Source organism: Spinacia oleracea, chromosome 2, assembly GCF_020520425.1.
Source record: "Spinacia oleracea cultivar Varoflay chromosome 2, BTI_SOV_V1, whole genome shotgun sequence".
Lineage (NCBI taxonomy): Eukaryota > Viridiplantae > Streptophyta > Magnoliopsida > Caryophyllales > Amaranthaceae > Spinacia > Spinacia oleracea.
The window spans coordinates 105,600,306-105,613,309 of record NC_079488.1 but is presented as its reverse complement, the minus strand read 5'-3'; the positions used below and the strand labels follow the sequence as shown (position 1 = coordinate 105,613,309).

General features: G+C 34.5%; 1 protein-coding gene across 4 annotated transcripts; it reads right to left on the bottom strand.

Moving 5' to 3' along the window:
* Positions 1-4,910: 4,910 nt before the first annotated feature.
* On the bottom strand, positions 4,911-12,744 carry LOC110785210 (bifunctional bis(5'-adenosyl)-triphosphatase/adenylylsulfatase FHIT). 4 transcript variants are annotated; one of them, XM_056837649.1, is made up of 6 exons: positions 12,565-12,744; positions 7,927-8,116; positions 7,698-7,808; positions 6,662-6,808; positions 5,525-5,623; positions 4,911-5,440 (listed from the first exon to the last, which is right to left on the bottom strand). In XM_056837649.1, the coding sequence occupies exons 2-6, from the start codon at positions 8,098-8,100 to the stop codon at positions 5,324-5,326; spliced, it is 648 nt and encodes a 215-aa protein (XP_056693627.1). In that variant the 5' UTR covers positions 8,101-8,116; positions 12,565-12,744; the 3' UTR covers positions 4,911-5,323. The 4 variants fall into 4 exon arrangements, with proteins under 4 accessions (XP_056693627.1, XP_021845340.1, XP_056693628.1 ...); XM_021989648.2 differs by having other exon boundaries at positions 7,939-8,116; XM_056837650.1 differs by having other exon boundaries at positions 7,892-8,116; positions 12,565-12,741.
* Between the last annotated feature and the right edge of the window lie 260 nt (positions 12,745-13,004).

Sequence of the window (13,004 nt, the reverse complement as noted above, 5' to 3'; positions counted from 1 at the left end):
TAAACTTATTGTAACCCCTTGTTTAATCATAAAAATATGTAAACACATAATTAAATGATAAATCCAGTTTTATATTTCCAACAACCAACATCTTTTTTATAATGAGGACAAATAATTATCTGATAGTCCCCATAAAGGCAACGAGTAGCCAAAAAATCATAGTTAAAAGTGAAAAAAACATCCAAATTTTGATCTTTTCATGATTAAAATGATCCCATAAAACGGTTGTTAATACTTAAATTAAAAAATTTGTGGGCTCTTGTTAGGAATCGAACACAGGTGCAAAATTAAAGCAGAAGTTAAAGCAGCGTAACAATGACCATTGTGATAAGGGATATCAGCACGTTAATCTTTGGAAATAAAATTGTTTTAATCTAATTTTGTTGAGTTTGAGATATTTTCTAATTATGATTCCTTTAAAGGTAAAATAATCTCATATAATGGTAGTCAAAGTTAACACAATGTTTTGCAGCTAACTTTTTCAATCTTGGTGGTAGCAAAACTATTTTGTATTATAAAGGATATGAACAATTTAGGTTATTTTAAAAATGTTAGGAGTTACACATCTATTTTAGTCGAGTTTGATTTTATTTAAATTTTATTTCTTTAAATGTAAAATGATCCCGAATAATCATAATCAAGGTTAACAAAAAACAATCAACATGTAACCTTACTTTTCAAAGTTACAACCTAAACCATTTATCTACAACATACGAGGTCATTATTTTTGGAGATCGTAAATATTATACAGGTCCAAACATACGGTAAGAAAAAAATCTTCTTTGGAGGTTGTTAGCTGTTTTCTGGTATCGTTATGTTTTATTATAATCGCTTGTGTAACCATAAAAATATGTAATATTTATTATAAGAAAAAACCAATCTTTATCACCAATAAACCCCTTTTTTATATTGAGGGAAAAAAATCCGATAGTCCCTAAAACTCCATAAGAGCAAAGAGTTGCCAAAAAATCCATGTTAAGGTTGAAAAAATGTACATCCAATATTTTGATATTTTTATGACTAAAATATGATCCAATAAAATGTTTATTTACACTTTTAAATTTTTATTTTCGGCCTCTTGTTAGGAATCGAACACGGGTGAGCGTAGTTAGAGTAGATGTTAAAGCAGTGTAGCAGTGATTATTGTGACAACGGGGTATCAACACATTACTCCTTGGAAATAAATTTGTTTTAATCTACTTCAGTTGAGTTTGAGATTTTTATGTTATGATTTCTTTAAAAGTGGAATCATCCTCTATAATCGTAGTGAAATTAAATACAGTTTTGTTACAACTAATTTTTTCAATTTGGTGGTGGCTTGATATAATCTTTAAAAGTGAAGACTACTCCATATCTAAGCACCATTTTTGCTCAAATGGATTGATATAATCTTTCTCCAGCCAATACAAAAAATTGTCCTCCTGGTTGTATTCATTATTTCTTTGACAGCAAGCTATAACATATTTTGAGTCTCATTATGCCCTTTGTCCATCTTAAAAGCGACATCGCTAAGGCCCTATAAAATCACTATTGGCCTTTATTTTGGGATCAAGCAACTTACTCTATTTTACTCCTCAGAGTGAAATATCCTCAACTCTTAGCTGCAAAGAGGAGGATTAGCTTTTCAGAAACAAATATAACTGAATTTGTACAAAAGTTAAACGATTTCGTGTAAACGTAACCAAGCTTAATTAGTAATTGAATCTATCTTTTCAAAGTTGTGATCTAAATAATTAATTTACAACGTAAAAAGTTATTGATTTTGGATATCGTTACTATTGAACATGTTTAGACATATGGTAATAAAAAAATTATTTGGAGATCAATAAACATTTTGTTTATGTAAGCTTGGCATATCGAAAAGTTGATTTTTTGTTTTGTTTATGTATTAAATCTACGGTAAGAAAAAAATCTTGCCGAAAAGTTGAGCTTGGATATAGAAATGCAGAATCATACTTCCTTTCTTTATGTATTACATCTTTTTATGGGATCATTTGAGGAAAAAAATTTCCGATAGTCCCCATAACTCCATAAGAGCAAAGAGTTGCCAAAAAATCCATGTTAAGGTTGAAAAAATGTACATCCAATATTTTGATATTTTTATGACTAAACTATGATCCCATAAAATGGTTGAATGTTAATTTATTAAATCTGATTTCAATTGGGATTACATTTTTAGTTTATAATTTCGAATTTCGGATTTCTCAATTGCAACCTGACCAAAGCTCCGATATTCAATGCTTTGTCGTTCAATCACCTTAGTCGTCGGAAATTACTATGCTTAATAAGTCTTTAGTCGTCGCCCCAACAACAACAATAATCGAGATTAATTTAATCGCTCTTTAATATATATATATATATATTATATAAATATATATATATATATATATATATATAAACAATTACGCATAGATAAAAGTTTCATTTCTTATTAAAAGTATGTTTATAATACATATGAGACTAAAAAAAAAAATCTCATTTCAAAGTTCACTTGTACACAAGACCCAAAAGTAAAGCCTACAATCGAGCACAAAAGAAAGCTCAACAAAATCAAAAAACGCAAACTAAAAAAGAAGTCAACTCTAGTCAAAAGTTGACCTGAATGACAAAAAAACACTCCATTTGAAAGTACGATCGTGAAGCATCAGTAGCTGAAAGAATCAACCCTTCCAGACTGGACCAACACCATAGCAGTAACACAAATCGGAACAGACATGATCAGGCAACGTTTCAACAAAAGTCAACCTGAGCAGACCCCTGACGTTGCCTAGGCTCTACTGATTGAACCTCCAGGCGGTGTATAAATACTCCGTATCAAACAAAATATCACAGGCCCCAGAACCAACAATAACCTAACCAATACCTACAACCAATCTGATTGTTGTTAACACATCAGAATCATCTGATGCACAACCTGCAGAAACACAGAAGCATAGTATAGTGTTTGAAGCTAAGTCTACGAAGGACTTGTTGACAACAATTTACCACGTTTACATATTTCCAGTGCACACTTATATGCTATCTTCATCTATTTCTTGAATGCATGCTCTTTCCGTATGATATTTGTTTGGAAGATCTTATTGTCCCTCTGACAGATACCTCATGATGTTTTTATATGTTGGCACTTGAATAGTTTCTGTTGTTGTCTAATGCATGAATCTACAAATTGCGCTGGAATCTAAAACGGACCCAAACAATTGCAGTACTCCATAAATAAATAATTGACACCCAAAAACATACAAAACACACAGAACAAAAATGTAAATCTCAAGTGAAACATAAATTACAGGAAAAAAAACCTTGCCCAGTAATTGGATAATGGCCATTATTGAGTAAGGAACCAGAGCTTCTAGCTGACATCCGAACCTTCTCTAGTACTAACATTAGGAGATAACTGAACTCCTATTTTACCAGTTCCATCGAAAATCTCATTTGGGGTAACCTTAACCTCAAGATCACCTTGTCCCCTATGAATTTGTGGCAACGCATTCTTCCAGTGACTAGTCTTAATAACATCAACTACTTCAAAAAACTATTTTTCGGCCGATTTTCAACAGTCATCAAACAGAAAATTGTAATAAAATCGCCCAAAAATTCTCCAACAATCATCAAGTAGCAAATTGTAAACAAATGAATTAATCAAGAAGATCAAGAAATCAAACCGAATCTATCAATTTGAGGTTCCAGATTGCCGCCTCTGTGGTCCGCCATCGCTCGGACGACAATGAACTTCGGAGGGGAAAAGGTGAATTGCCGATTGTGGAATGAGTATTCCTTGCTCCAAACAACAAACCCAAGAATCGCAACCAAACCACCGACCAACCCCCGATTAAAATCCGGTCAATCTTTCGATCAAAACGCCGAAGAACGAAGAACCCTAGAATTTGGGGGAAAACTCAAAAATAAAAAATTATTTGATTTCAAGGTTTGAAAGAAGATTTGTGAGTAAAATTAGAAGATAATTGGAAAAAATGAATCCCTAATTAAATAAATTCGAGTCCAATTTGAGAAAAAATTGAAGCATAACATTTGGGGAAACTTGGAAAATTGAGAAGTTGAGAGTGGGAGAGGGGAGCCAACGATTAATCCTTACCTAGGAACGGAGTTTTGAAGAAGAGGTGAGAGGGGCAGAGTAAAGGAGAACCGTTGTTTAAACACACGAACTCATTCAATTCGAAAATCATCCCACGAATTATTTGTGTAAATGGAGGATGGAATAAAAAATTTGTAAAAAAAAACATAACCTTTAATGTCAGAAATTGAAGGTTTTCTGGTTATTAATGGCAGAAAATAATATGTAGAAGATGACCTTGAAGGTGATGTTGGCGCTCAACCAAAATTTCCCGCTAAACAAGGGTTTTATGGCGCAAAACAGTGAAAAACAATACCGCCTAAAATCTCTATTTTAGTTTTTGTTTTCCCCCCTTTTTTCAATGGAATATATGAGGTGTCTAGATATAAGTGGTGGTGTGTAAGATGCTTTTGTACACCATGTGTATCCCTAGCCTTTTCCAATTCTACGTAACAACGTAACCAAACTCAAAGCACCCAAAAACTTCAACGAAAATTCGATATAAATAAATTTATTGTACATTGGATAACTTTTATCCATTTTTATAAAGATTTTATTTATTGGCCTGTAACGGGCTTAGGGTCAAGGAAGGGGAACATTTTAGGAACTGGTGCTCAAAATTTATCTGGTGAATCAACTTTTTCACAAAAACCAAAAGGAATTTTAAAATAGGAATAAGAAAGTTAACCAACAAATACAACCGTAATTCCGAAACACATATACAGCAGAATTCATCACCTTATACTCTTATAGAGTTCCTTTTTCAATGGCCAAGCAAATACAACTAAGAAATACAGAATATAAAATACGAAGTATCATAAATATACAAATAAGAAAATAAGGGAATGTTATAATACTAAATAAAATCGCTAATGGGAGTAGCAACTGAAGTCCCAAATGGTAGTGATTTAGACAAACAGTGACACAATACATAACCGGACAACCCCTCATGTAATACAATCACATACAGTACATTTGGTTGGATTGTGGCATGCAATTAGATGTTCAAATACTGTTTAGAAATGACCTGAAGCAAGAAAATACGACTCTTCTGGAGTTTGCAGAGAGCATTCGCCGTCTAGAAAAAATTTAACCCTGCATGACCTAGCATTAATATTTCAATCATTATTGCATACTATAGTAAGTTGCATAAAACCTAGTTTCTGACGAAACCAAGAGTGTTCCTAACAAGCAGGAAAGTGAAACTACGGAGAAGTTTGAACAGAAGCACGCATCATTCTGCATTAACAGTTAGGCGAACAGAGCCCTGTATTTGTCTGCCTCCTGAGTCATCTCGTCAAGGGTTCTATCCTTCCTTTCCTTGTCCAAGTCCAGCTTTTGAGCTAATTCCTTCTCCTTAGCGTCAATCTGGTTCCACAAAGATCAGGAAAGTGAGTGAACAAGTTGCATACTCAGGTTAACGGGAACTTTAGAAAGCATACTCAGGTTTACCGCATCATAGATCTCATCATTCTTCTCAAAATCACCGCCCTTCCGAGGAAGTACATGAATGTGGACGTGTGGTACAGTCTGTCCTGCTTGAGGCCCATCCTGAGATTTCATAATATACTTGCTAGTTAAATTGACTGATCAAAACGGATGACATGCATTCAATGATCATTTTAAGATGTACTCTGAATTTCTGATAGAGGATAATTCATCAAATATATAACCCCATAGGGTTCCATTGAAATGGAAGATGCTGCAGCATGTGTACAAACATAACTAACGAAAAATATTTCTGGGGAAAAAAAATCAAATGAAAATACTTTAACTAGATATCAGTGGATGATCCAGGACATGAAGTCATTAGAACCTCTAGTCTTGTCCCTACATCATGAGTATGAGGTGAGAGAGCGCCAAGCGGCGGCTAAAGTTAATTCAGAAATCAGTAAAAAGAAACTGCACGCTCATTTTAAAGCCGGAAAATATCCAACTGTGTCAACAACAAAAAAAAGCTGAATTGAAGATACTATAGACCTATATATTAGCCAAACGAGACACCAAAATTCTCTATCCCAATAACTTAATGAAATACATGTTGATGTACAGGTGTGAAAACTGATAGCCATGTTCTCTAAAATAGTATTTTAATCTAAAAATATTTTGTGTAACTTTCACAAATATAATGGAAAAGAAATTATTGGTCCAACATCAGTCTTAAAGTCCGAATGTGTGGAGAACGGGAGAGTAACGAATAAGTGGAAGTCACAACAAGGTAATATAAATCGTATGGGCAAACAAATGTTCAGTGAAGTATGAATCAGTGCTTCCTATCTATTAGACATAACTATATTATGGTCCTCCCTAGAAGGCTAGAACTACCTAAAGTATGATACTAAAAATCAAAAAACAGTATTACTTGGGTCAGCATTAGCAGTACAGTAATATGTCTACCAAGAGGTCTCAATGTTTTAATCTTACTTAACTAAACTTTGCTATTGTGATTTGAGAAATATGAGGGGGAAATGAGGGGAAAGAACAACATACCTTAATCAAACAAATTCATAAATGCAAACATGACACACAAAATAGAAAACAGAAGAACAAAATATTTCATTAAAGTTACTGTGATGTTGCAGTACGTACTTGGATTGCAAGAGTTAGCGACGATGCTTTATGGTAGAGCTCCAACTGGCTGCCAACTTTTTGTGCAGTGAGCCATAAGTCACAAGTCTCATCACTAGTGAGATCGGCAAAGCGCTTGACTTCACGCCTCGGGGAGACAAGTACATGTAAGAAATGTTAAGTAAACCAAGCAAACAGAAAACTCAAGCATTAACATGTTCCTTCCTGTCTAGAAAAAATTTACAAATTCAGTTATAAGCTTTTTCTTTTCTTTTCTTTTCTTTTCTTTACTTGAGGGGAATTTAGTTATAAGTTTAGACTAAAAAAAAAATCAACAGGGCATTATAAATGCAGATGAAAATCATGAATATCTTCCATCACATGTCGACACACACACAAGCAGACAATACTTAGTTTCAAATGCACTGATACAGCAACCATCAGGCGTCCATACAACAATCACCAATAAACTCACACCACATATTAAGATATGATAATCGGAGGCATAAAACACTTAAGTCCACTGATTCCAAGTAAAACCTTAAAAATCCAGTATGACAGCCTTTAAAAGGAACCTGAAGTATGTTCATAGGAAAGTCCCCTAAAAATGTACATGGGGAAGTAAATGAAATCCAAACTGGAGCCTCAAAAATAATGTGAGAGAAGGTGCTTTGAACGTATTTCTTCACTATGCAAGATGTTTGAAATAAATACTAGCAAAGTTTGAAGTTCACTCTTACGTTATGTTACGATCGTATGTATAACAATCTATCTGGGTTTGATATAGTAATTATAATACTAACATATAGTTCGTAGGCCTACTACTATATATGTGCAAGCATGAACTAATATGTAGCTTGAAATTGTCCGGTTAAGTGGAAAATTTACAGAACAGGACATCATATGGAACTCAATATCATAAAAAACAGAGGATATGACCTGCAAAAAAAAACAAAATGAGGAATCTTAGACGCTGGAAGCAAGCAAGAGTATGGAGAGTAGAGCAAAAAAGTTAATCAATAATATTAAAGGAACAATGAACAATGTGAAAAGGTTTACCAGGGAGAAGGGGCCGCAGATTCACCATGGCGTAAGAGAGATTGGTAGAGTAAAATACTTCTTTTGGATTTATTTTGTAAGGCCCAAACGTAAAAGATTCGGACTCCATCTGCACGTTGCATGTGCTAATGATTAGGAATTGCAAAATAACTACAACAATATCCAAATACAGTTATTGTCACAAAAAGATACATGTGCTGAAATCTTGACAACCAAAAGAAGAAAACCCTGAAACCCGCCTTGCAGGATCTAGTAACCATGGAGGAGAAAGCTCGAGGCCCTCCTGATGATGTGAAGAACCTAGCGATGGAGGAACACCTCATGCTCTGGTAACTGGAACTCCTGGTAATGGGAGTATAAGTCTGCGCCAACAGTATGTGCTCCAATTGCCTTAAAATCATCTTCCCTAATCCCAACCTGGATTTCATATAATGATCTAAGAACGAAAGAAAAATCTCAAGAAATGATCAAGATCTTTGCTATAAGGTACTTAAGAAAGGATGATCTATTATCAAAAGTCGACCAAGAGATATTTTAGTGGAACCTGTTTTTTCTTGGATAAACATGGTAATTCTGGAATCACGGAGAATAGTGGTAGGTTATTAGCCGTATAACATATCGACTTACACAAGGGATACTTGGATCTTGGAAGATTACAATAGAAATAAGGACAAGTTTTCTAGTCTAATAACAACCTTAACGGAATAATAGTTTGTGCTGCTCCAAATTATTAAGAACCATAATGAAGACCTTTTGTTTCATCCAGCACGGGCTGGAAGAATCAGGCGGCACTTAAGATTCTATTTCTACAAATGTTTTAGCCTTTAAAGTGGAACTTCATTGCCAAAAAAAATATTTTAGAAAGCCCTAGCACTTCTATTATCCTATGAGATATATAGTAACCCCACTTTTGCTAAAAATACAGCAAGAATCTAAAGAAAGATACATCGAACATGAAAATATCGACGACTGTTAAACGTATCTCCTGTATAAGCTGAGTCTAGGATCATAGAATGTCCAAACCCTGCATTACAACAAAATGTTGTTTCCAGAAGCCATGAAAGCAAGAAACCCTGATAAAATAGTTTAACGAGTGAAAATAGAAAGTAAATATAGTAACAAAAAACATATGTCTGCACAAGCAAAAGCCATTTTCAGTTATCGGCAAAAAAGTGTTGTACTAATAGAAAACAAGAACAAACGGAAACTCGGGAAGAGAATAATGTTTAAAGAGGTGAAATCAAAACAAGTATGCACGTCCCTATATCCCACAGTGCTTGAGAGAAATATTGGAAGTGTAAATCCTAAAGCTATGCCATGAATGTAAACCTTCTCAACATCTGTTTTAGTAAGATCACCTCAACTCTTGAAAATCTAGAATTACGCCTCAAGAATCATGCAAGACGCCTTAATTATCATACCTAAAAGTTCTAAAACCCAAAAAATTCTCCACCCCAACAAAGCCTTCAAATTAAATATGTAACGAAGTTCCAAGGGAAGCCCAAAAAAGCACAAAGGAAAAGGTGCCTTGAGAGTTGACACCCTTTTTGTTTACCACAAATTCCCTAAAATCAGGCTGCTTGTTAATTTCCGTAACCCTAGTAAAGAAACAAAAACACCTCTATTAGATTGATTGATTGATTGATTGATTTTCATGAAACAATCTCGGTTCTACAACATTTGAAATCAACTACAACTACTGGTGAATTTCTTGTTTATTTTTTCTCCTATCCATCATCTTGCTTCATTGATCAATTCACCTGGAATTCCGATATAAATTCCATAAATGTTGTACATCTCCCGTTTGATATCTACAAACATCAAAACAGTACCAGAATCGCATACACGGGTTATTAGAGCAACTCCAATGGTTTCTTGTAGGGACTTGCTTGCAAATATTATAAATGTTAATCGAGTAGCTAAACCATTGGTGCACATGTCCTAAATTAGCTTTGTTAGGCAAATTAGCTTTGTAGAGCTAATTAGCTTGAAAAATATGGCAAAACCAAAATGATGTTTTACACGTACAAAATAATAAGTGGCAAGTAGCCAACCATTGGAGTAAAAAATAGCTAGGAATTGTGTAGCGTAAAAAGTTGATATGGCATCACAAGCTATAATATGATTTAGCCAACCATTGGAGTTGCTCTTATGAATCTTTATTAAAGTAATTGATATGCCTTATGTGCTTCATTCCCTATTGATTAATAACGGAAATTAAGACTTCAATCGCAGTCTCTCTACTCCAGCCTTCTTGCTCAAGAATGGATGAGAGCTTTGAGGAGGAAGAACAACATTTGTTCTTCTGTCAAAATTAATGTGAAAGTTTCCTCTTAAAAACCCTTAAGCCCATATTTTCTTTTAGGCCCACTTAATTGTCCTAATATGATACTCATTGGCTCCAACTTTACATATAATGTGTGGTCCATATTTATCCATTATGGTGGTCCTAAATTGGAGGGCCATCTTAGAATCTTCCGTGATTAGTGGCTTAGTGCTAGGTAAGTAACTTCCTCCATTTTGTAGGAAGTACAACTTCCTAAAAAAATTCACGCCCTAAGCTCATGTCAATCAAACAACCTCTCTAGTTTTTACTTCCAAAGAAACTAGACTTCCCATGAATTAGAATGTCAACTAAACAATTCCTAAATTTTGTCATCAGTGTAACCGCCATCGGTCCAACTCAACTTCTGTCACAACATAAATGTTTCAACTTCTTTTATTCTCACAATTAACAACTCTACCACTCCCTTCATGAGACTAACAACCCTGCCTTCTATAAAGAAGATTCTATTGATCTAGCATGGCAAGTGGATATGAGTTGACAACACCTGAGATTTAACAACAATGCCCTCTAGAAAGCCGCTTCTTTACATGTAGCGATGTAAATGGGTCTACACTGCTGGATAAATGGGATGATAGAGAAATACAAAGAAAGTGAAATGTTTCAATCATAAGCATGGCACTTTATACACAAGACTAATATGATATATGACTACTGCTAGCTACATAGTAGCTACAATAATCAAGAAGAGTTAGACCTTTGTATCAATCAGAAGTGACAAATAAATTCGTGCAAGGGAGGTCGATGAAGTAATCTACAAGTGCCCGTATGGGAACATCACGAATAAAATTATTGACAATCATCCCGAATAAAATTATTGACAATCAGGACTCAGGAGGCAACAATACGATATCTTAAATCTCTGTTGTCCACCAGTTTAAGATCAAGATGTTGATTAATTGAACTATTGCATGGGAATAAAAATTCTAAGGGAAGTTAATGGGTGATAATAACACAAAAAAAGTTTGTTATAGATCTGCTACAAGAGATCAGCAAGTGGTCATGCTCAATCAGTAAGTGATTAGTTAACTGAAACTCAACCTCAAACTCACACATGATGAAGGGATCACTAGCCAAGAGAAAATACAAAGGATTAGTTCGGAAGCTCAAATGTCTGACACCAATTCTCGTCACACTCCTAGTCAAATCATGCACGCTCCAAGACCCCCTCATATGCAAGCTTCCACGGACACCATGAAGTATATCAAATATGATCTGGCCTTAAGCTTGTGCACAAGTTTTACTCCTCATTTCCAACTTCAAGCTCGTGACTCAACCTCAAACTCACACGTGTTTTGATTATCTAATGTTCCTTCTCAATAGCAAAGTGATTTCTTCACCAAGTGTCTAACTGCCTACAAGGAATAAAGCATTGTCTATTTCTCTGTGAGTTAGTGTAAAGCTCCTTTCCACTGCCCAACCTTATGGAGGTATAGTAATGTAGCTAGCTCTTTCCGAGTTTCCATAATATCCTAGATAATAAATCCAATTTTCTATTTTCCACCTCGTCATAGAGATAACCAAGTTAATTAGAACAGCAGCTCTAGGATATAATTTCCTTGGAAAATATCTTGTACATTCCCTGGCACAAACAACTCTCTCGTATGATTCTAGTAATAAATGAAACAAATTCTTTCTGCTTGTCATGAACTCATTTCCAAATTGAAATCCTATATATAAATAAGAATGTCAATTTCTCAACTTTTAACCACAAACCTCAAAACTCCATCCTAGCAATTCTATGCAATCCCTTTTAAATATTTTGTTTAATAAAAAAAACAAAGAAATTTCCTAAGAATAACAACCTAACCTACTAACTTCTCAAAACAACAAAAAAAAACTCCCCAAAAATAACTACTTAGCCAACTAATTTCTCATGTCCACCTTGTGCATTAGCACGGATACATTCTAGTATCATAAAATTCAGCAGATACTCGCAAAAGTCTATTACAGTACTTAATTGGCATTCGATATATGATAAACCTAACAATGTTAAATCTCTTGCAAAACCAACATCAAACAATCTATCGGGTTAAGGAGACCCACTACAGCAAGAATGACAGCTTCATTTCGACAATAATTCAACAATCGCAACAACAAATACATAACTTGGACAAAATTCATTCCATGCTAACATAAAAATCATTCCATGCTAACATAAAAATCATTCCATGCTAACATAATACGGCGTACATTAATAATAGTACCAAATAAACATAAAATTGGGCACCAATTCAAATAAAACAACAATTAGTACATTATACGATCAATCCAACAATTGAACATCACAGGTAATTACCAATTTCAAGAAACAAATGACAAGAAAAACGCAAGCACTAATTCCAAAACAAGTTCAAAAGCATCACAAAATTCAACCCAGAAACTGAAACAATTAATCTAGTAGTTAAATACATCATTGATTCACTCTAGAAAAATATCAGAAACTCTCAAAGATATTTTGCGGGAAACAAAAATTAATAAAAAAAAAAAAGAAAAAGGCAAAGATGAGTGGAGCAGTTACAGTTGATGATGACGGAGTCGACGAATGCGGTGTTTGCGGGTGTTGCTGGGAGTGACGCTGCCAACAAGCTCCGGTGCTTCGGTCTTCTTCTCACTTTACAATTGGGGAACACATTCACAGCCTCGCCATTCCTCTTTTCTTTTACTTTATACTTTAATCGTACTCTTCGTAGGAAAAAAGAACCGGGTAATGACTACATTCGGGTTAATTATTCGAGCAAATAAACCTAAACCAAAACAAAACAAAACAAAACAAAACGGGAAAAGGGTGAGAAAATAAGCAAATACGAAGGAGTACGAATACCTTGTTCGGCCAAATTAGCGATAGCAGTTAGCGATCGAGTAGTAGATAGTTGTCATAATAGTGGGCAAAAGTGAATAGTAGTGGGTAGCTGGTAGCTGGTAGCTGTCAAAGTAGTGGATAATTGGTATTATTGATCG